Raw genomic sequence first — 7,967 nt, 5'->3', positions numbered from 1 at the left:
TCACTGGCCTTTCCCACAAAATCCTTGAATTACTCTTTCTCTGATCTGTTTAGTTTTAATCCCATAGATAATGGGGTTGAGCATAGGAGGTACCAGTAGATAGAGAATAGCCAACATGATGTGAACCACCCGGGGCACGTGATGTCCAAAGCGGTGTGTAAGGAAAGTGAAGAGAGCTGGGACATAAAAAGCCAAGATAACACAGATGTGGGAAGCACATGTACTAAACGCTTTAACTCTGGCTTCCCCAGAAGGCAAGGCCAGCACTGTTCTTAGAATCATCGCATAAGATATACTGATGATTATCATATCAAAGCCCACCACAGAGAAAGCTACAAAGAGTCCATAGGCACGATTTACTCTAGTATCAGCACATATCAGCTTTAGCACAGCCATGTGTTCACAGTATGACTGAGGAATAATCTGGTTGGAACAAAATGGCATTTTGGAGATCATGAAGCAGAAAGGGCTCACCCACAGCAATCCCCGAATCATCACTGCTGCCCCCAGTTTTCCCACCACAGACGGAGTCAGGATACTAGAGTGACGCAGTGGGAAGCAGATGGCCACATAACGGTCTAAAGCCATAGCCATGAGAACCCCAGATTCCACAGAAGAAAAGGCATGAATGAAGAACACTTGAATGAGGCAAGCATGATATTCTATCTTGTGATCATGAAACCAAAATATAGCAAGCATTTTAGGTTGTGTAGAAGTGGAGAGGACCAGATCAGTGAGAGCCAGCATGGCCAGAAAGAGGTACATGGGTTCATGCAGAGTGTGGTCAATTCGAATGATATGAACTACAGTGATATTGCCAACTACAGCCACAATATACATGGCACAGAACACAAAGGCAATCCAAAACTGAGAATCCTCGAGTCCTGGGATACCAAGCAGAATGAAGTACGTAGAATGAGAAGAGCTGTTCCTAGAAGTCAGCATGATGGGGATCTTTTGTTTAATCCATTTGAATGATGAACCACTCTGCATAGGTGAAAATTAAATATATCATTATTATTAAGTATTTTAATACTTTAAAATAACTTAAAAGAAAAAAAGATTTTTTGGGGGGGCCACACCCGGCAGTGTTCAGGGGTTGCTCCTGGCTGTCTGCTCAGAAATAGCTCCTGGCAGGTACGGGGGACCATATGGGACACCGGGATTCGAACCAACCACCTTTGGTCCTGGATTGCAAGGCAAACGCCGCTGTGCTATCTCTCCGGGCCCCGAAAAAAAGATTTTTAAAAGTATTCTAAAGCAAAAATTTGCTTTAAACCAAAACCCCCAAAATTTAAAATTTAAACCCCAAAACTGGTCAGATTATATTCCTGAAAATAAGAGTAATGTGAACTTGTAGTTATAAAATATTGCAAAATAAAATAATAATATCCTTTATTTATATTTATATCATTAAAATGGCTGAAAAGATACTAGAGAGAATTTTATTTTATTTTTGAAGCCTGCTAAGGGACTATCAACCAAATAAATCATTACTCTTTATTCCTTTTCTTATTTAGATAGAAAAAAATGATTTGTTTAACTTTTGATCTTAGATCCTTTCAATTTCTTTGTTTTAAGTCACACAGAAACTTTTTAGGATTAGAAAGCTAGGTAGAAAATGAAGATTTAAAGAATAACATCTGTGTATTTAGTGATTTTGAGTCAATTTTGATTCTTGGAAAGTTGCTATGAGGATTTTTGTTGAAGATAGCTGACCAATTTTGCATGTATAATTAAAACTATTAACTTTAGGGACGGCATGGAGGTAGGGCGTTTGCCTTGAATGCATAAGAGCAATGGTTTGAATCCCTGCATCCCATATGGTCCCCCATGCCTGCCAGGAGTGATTTCTGAGCATCAAGCCAGGAGTGACCCCTGAGCACTGCCAGGTGTGACTCAAAAAAACAAAACAAAACAAAAAACTATTAACTTTAGTTTGAGTAAATAGTCAATAAACATATTTCTGTTAAATTTTGGTCATAAATATTTTATACTTTTTAAGTCATGTATTCTCTATGTCAAGTAATCAACTTAGAAACAGCATGAAAACACACAAACATAAAAGTATGGCTATAATGTAAGACTTTAAAAAATATAAATTATAGTGCTCGCTTCGGCAGCACATATACTAAAATTGGAACGATACAGAGAAGATTAGCATGGCCCCTGCGCAAGGATGACACGCAAATTCGTGAAGCGTTCCATATTTTTAATAAAAAAAAATATATAAATTATAGATTTTGTTTAATTCTTTAGGTACTAATTATAGTTTTTGTTTAATTCTTTAGGTACTAATGTCAAAAGTACTAATTTTACCTCAGTTCACCTTCAATTGTACATTTTATCTAACAAATATCATGGCAGAAATGATAAATTAACACATTTGCTAAAACAAACCAAAAAATACCATAGCTCATTAACTATATCCTCAAATGTCTGATAAAGACTTTTTTACAAATTTTCTTTTGATAAACACATTTTTTATAATTCTATCACAATTGTGCCAAAGAATATTGAGTAAATTTTTCATAACTGCTAAGGAGCATTCTTAATAATCTTAAACACCATGACAATTAGATATTTATGCCAATTCTCATGCTAAAACTTTCACTGTTGGTCAATGAATGACTATGATTACCATTTTCTTCATTACTTACTGTCATTCTATGACCATATTGGAGCACTAATAACCTGGTGAAATTTCCTTCCTTGGAGTTAATTTTACAAAGCTCAATGGCTCTTACCTCCAACCACCCATTAATTTTAATTTAACTTTTTTTTTCAAGGAGTTTCATATAACTCTTTCATATAACAACCCCCTATGCAAGAAGATTATTATTTTGATTTCTTATCTCCAAGTAAATCAATTGAAGAGTGCAGTTAGGGCAGAGAAGTGATCACTATGACAGTGATAGTTGAAAATGATCACTCTGGACAAGAATTGGGTGCTGAAAGGATATAAAATGATAGTCATGATACCCTTTTAATAGCAATATTGCAAAATAGGAAGAGAGAGAGTTAACAAAAGAGTGAAAAAATAAAAAATCCTGCCCTAGAAGCAGGTGGGAGGGAAAACTGGGGATATTGATGGCAGGGAAAGTTCACTGGTAAAGGATGTTGTACATTGTATGACTAAAACTCAATCTCTAAAACATTTTATCTGGGAGGGAGACAAAACCCTAACTGTATTATGAACATCCTTGTAACTATGGTGTTTAAATAAAGTATAAAATAGGAAGAAACTCAATCATGAAAAAATATGTTTTTTGTAACTTCACTCAATCTCAAATATACCTATCCTAATTCTTATTTTATCTGGATTTCTAACATTATAAGAGGAATAAATACGACTCATACTTTTTAAGTCTTCTTATGAACTAAAAATATATGGATACTAACTTTACTAAACAGAAAAATTTCTTTAAGATATTATTAAAATTCAGAAGCTACATGTCAATGAGGTTTGGAGCTCTGTCATCTATCTGTCAGGTCTGAATCATTGTTACATTATTGATAGTCTTCCTTCATCTCTACATATTTCCCTTGTATGTCACCTAACCCCTCTGAGGACATAATCAGTGAGTTCCAATAGTGCCTGAAAAGACATTAAGGAGATAATCCTTAGTCTGACCAGGCAATGGTAAATATTCTGAAGAAAAATTCAATTATTTTTTTCGGGACACACTTCATGTTGCTCAGGGGTTACTCTTGACTATGCACTCAGAAATCACTCCTGGCTTGGGGAAACATATAGGACACTGGGGGATCGAACTGCGGTCTGTCCTAGGTCAGCTGCATGCAAGGCAAATGCCTTACCGCTGCACTGCAGTAAAGATACAATTTCTTGGGACTGAAGCAATAATAGTACAACAAATAATATGTTTATTTTACATGTGACTAACCAAGGTTTCATCCCTTGAAATTTCCTTAGAGCCTGCTAAGAGTAATCCTTGAGCACAAAACCAGGCATAAGCCCTGAGTACTGCCAGATGTGGGCCCAAAAAAAAAACAAAAACAAATAACAAAAATAAAGATATAATTTCACAAAACTTTTTTAGTAAGTTATATAAAAAAGCATTTTCATGTAGTTTAACTCTATGCTTGTTTTAATTTTTGTTTAGTTATGTAACAGAGCCTCTGTAACTTTATTTGAATAAAAAAATCTGAATGCATAGTCAGTATATGATTTTTTCAAGTCACATAAATTGGTATTAATGAATAACAACATGCTCAAAAATTCTGAAGAAACACAATGTTTATGCTAAAATGTAAGTTAGATAAAGATCAGGTGGGGAGTCCTCCCTGGTTAAGAACAGCAGAGATCATTGCCCTATAATGAGAAGAAAAGTAGTTTGAAAAAGATTGTTTAAATTATATTATAAGTTATTGACAATATGCATTTATTCTCAGATCTCCTGCTACTTCATTGGAATGGCAGCCTCTGCAACAGGCTCCATGATATTCTTTATACAACTTAGGTATGAGTTGATTTCTGGAGAATCATTTTATTGGCTTCTTTTGAGTAATAAAGAAATCTTTTGTAATACTACGTTTGGGGAAGCATACTTTCTTGTTAACCATACTTCATCTAACCATATTCTACATTAAAATTTGTCAGTTTCTGTATTTTTGTGTTTTATAAGATTCCCCAAAAAGTTTATAACACACAAGAGATTCCCCATACCAATGTTTCTAAACCTTTTCATTCCACTATGATTTCTTTCTTGGGAGAAATGTGAAAAGTGATTTAGAAGTCAGTGACAAGACTTTCAATAAGTATATCTATTTTTCATTGTATATTTCTACTTTTGTCTTTTAATTTTTGTTGTCTTAACACTTAGTTATTTTTCTTTTTTTCTTGAAATATATTAACTGCATACATGTAGAGTTAGGGTTTCTATCCTTATTCTGAGTGGTGTTAATATATACTGAAAAGGAAGTAAATGTGGAGCCAACAGGGAGATAACCAGTTTTTGGTCATTTTTATGCAATGTATTAAGTTTTAATGGTATTTATGATGAATACTATAGGTTATCAGCTCCTACTTATGAGGTTTGGAAGTATATACTCTTTAAAGTTTAAAAAGAAAGGAAAAAAATCATTTCATTTCTTGGCCAATATCTTGCCCTCTTTTTCACACTGTTAAATAAACCTGCATATTCAGACTAGAATTAGTTTGATCACAGTGCATATTGAAAAACAAAACTAAGGTACCTTTTTATGCATTGTATCTAAGATAATTCACATTAAACTTCAACTCAACTTTGTTCTTCCACAAAATATAGCTTTTGATAATTTGGTATAGCTTTTATTTTATATAGGACCACATACTCAGAGATAAAGCTCAGCTTCTTTCTTCCTTCCTTCTTCCTTCCTTCCTTCCTTCCTTCCTTCCTTCCTTCCTTCCTTCCTTCCTTCCTTCCTTCCTTCCTTCCTTCCTTCCTTCCTTCCTTCCTTCTTTCTTTCTTTCTTTCTTTCTTTCTTCTCTCTTTCTTTCTTTCTTTTTCTTTCTTTCTTTCTTCCTTCCTTCCTTTCTTCCTTCCTTCCTTCATTCCTTCCTTTTTTCCTTCTTCCTTCTTTCCATCCTTCCTTCCTTCCTTCCTGCCTGCCTTCCTTCCTTCCTTCCTTTCTTTCTCTTTTTCTTTCAGGGGTTACTCATGGCCCTGAGTTCAGAAATTGTTCCTGGCAGGCACAGGGAATCATATGGGATACCCAGATTTAAACCATCATCTGTCCTGAATTGACTGCATACAAGGCAAACACCCTACCACTCTACTATCTCTCTGGCACCAAAGCTCAGCTTCTAACTTCCAATATACATTTGAATATAGTCATGCTACTCAAGAATTGTTTCTTAATTATTATACACATATCTGAAAATGTACATATATCCACATGCATGCACATATACATATGTATGTCTCTAAGTGTTTATAAGTTTGTATTGATTAAGTATCAGTGGATAAAATATCATTAGATATAAGCTTCAGGAAAGCTTATATTCTATTTTCTCACCTTGAGTTATGGCTGACTAAGGTTCCAAACACTAATACTTGAGCAGAATGAGCTTAGATCCAACCTCCTGCACAGTAGCACTAAACATACAAACACTTTTTTAAGTTATATATGAACTTCTCCAGAAGACATGTGTCAACCAGCAAGTGACAAATCCTTGTATCTGAGAATAATGGTTTGTAATCATGGATCTCTGGAGTTGCACCATTATTTACTTAATATACTCTGATTCTGCATGATGCATACCTTGCTTCCAGCTTCTTGGAGTCTTTGTGCTGTACACTCTAAGATGAGCACATATAAATAAACACAAATAGTGACTCATCCAAGGTTATAACTTATCTGAAATCAACTCTGAAGTGCCATGACCAGCTCTTGGCTTTTAAGATTTGTTCCTTACATAAACCTCAGAATAGAAAATATTTAAAGGCCTTTTAAAAACTGCCTTTCCCCCTCCCCAAGCATAAGTTATTTTCTTCCTCCTAAACCACACCTTCATTCTTATAATAGCATCCTTGGAGACTAAGTCTAAACCCATAAGCATTAACCCCTAACAATCCTCTTCTCTTTATACTCAAATGCAAAAATCAGGGAATTTGAATGTAAGTGAATCTGCCTACCATAGTTTAGTGACCCCCTAGATCTGGTGGTGACATATAAGAGCTCAGTAATTCAAACTAATGAGGTCTACCCATCATACAAATCTGGGAAATGAAAGGTATGTGACTCAATGTAATAGTCTGCCTTGTCTTTCCCTAAGACCCTACTACAAACCCTTTTTCTCAGCACTATAGAACCTGTCATGCCATCAGAGTAAAGTAAGAATCTCCAAGTGTAGTATCTTCAGGGGTCACTATTTTCAGGATCAGTGGCTCTGGAAAGTGAACTAATATGATTGTGTCACAGTTTCTCCCTTATACATGGAGAAGAGAGGAAGCATTTGATTTGGAAGGCTGAAAATAAGGAGTGACTAATCATAGCATGGCTTGCACATAGTAGGTACTCAGCTATATAGATGTCATTTCTCAAGTATGATATCAAGTGCACAAGTTGTTTCATGGTGCTGAATGGTCCAATGGGTGTCTTATTGGGCTGTGACAAGCTACTGTGCCTTCTTCTCTCCTCCTGTGCCATCATCTGCTCCTGGGTCACAATAGTCAGTAGGAAAGTCAGAGTTGGGACAGGGTGAGGTGATATCCTGAAAGTACAGGCAAAACCAGCAGATGGTGCTGTAGATTCTGCAAACTGAAGGAGAGACAGCTATGACAAAATATTAAGAGTCCTACCCAAAGTTCTATTGCTCCAGCCCTGTCTTTCAATTTTGTAAGACTTTCATTTATTGTAGCTTCTGTTTTGCTATCACTTTTCAATGCTGTCTTGCTGTTAAAATTTTTTTTCACTTTCTCTGTGATTCCTCTTTAATCCATTGGTTGTTTAAAATACTTTGTTAAATATTCTAAACAAGCTTGCTGTAATGAGTTTGGACAGCATCTGTGGGCTAAGAAATCTGTACATAAAATAATTGCACATATTTGAGCATAATAAAGAATAGTATGAGAATATTACACATAGACTGTAGAAATAAAGGGGGTACAGTCAGGACATAGAAGGGACCACTATAAAAAACATTGTTGGGCCAGAACTGTAGCTCAGGGTGTAAGGCATCTGCCTTGCTCGCGCTAGCCTAGGACGGACCGCATTTCGATCCCCCGGCATCCCATATGGTCCCCCAAGCCAGGAGCTATTTCTGAACGCATAGCCAGAAGTAACCCCTGAGTGTCACCGGATGTGGCCCAAAAACCAAAACAGCAAAAAAAAAAAAAAAAAAAAAAAAAAAAAAAAAAAAAAACCTTTGTTGGAAATTATCACTCTGAACAAGAATTGGGTGCTGAAAAGAAGTAAAGTGATATCAACATATAATTTAAGTAACTATTGCAAACCAAGGAGCC

At 35.6% G+C, this 7,967-nt stretch overlaps 1 protein-coding gene and 1 non-coding gene across 2 annotated transcripts; one reads left to right on the top strand and one right to left on the bottom strand.

The window, feature by feature from the left end:
- LOC126018448 (olfactory receptor 52R1) lies at positions 1 to 945 on the bottom strand. Its single transcript, XM_049780582.1, has one exon. It carries the CDS (start codon positions 943 to 945, stop codon positions 1 to 3), a length of 945 nt encoding a protein of 314 aa, XP_049636539.1.
- A 1,162-nt stretch (positions 946 to 2,107) lies between these two features.
- LOC126019616 (U6 spliceosomal RNA) lies at positions 2,108 to 2,214 on the top strand. The gene has a single exon (XR_007499249.1). It is a non-coding gene; the product is annotated as a U6 spliceosomal RNA (small nuclear RNA).
- Positions 2,215 to 7,967: the final 5,753 nt, after the last annotated feature.

This window comes from Suncus etruscus, chromosome 9, assembly GCF_024139225.1.
Source record: "Suncus etruscus isolate mSunEtr1 chromosome 9, mSunEtr1.pri.cur, whole genome shotgun sequence".
In the NCBI taxonomy this organism is placed as follows: domain Eukaryota; kingdom Metazoa; phylum Chordata; class Mammalia; order Eulipotyphla; family Soricidae; genus Suncus; species Suncus etruscus.
Note: the sequence above shows the minus strand (reverse complement) of the source record. Positions and strands in the feature narration are given on the sequence as shown.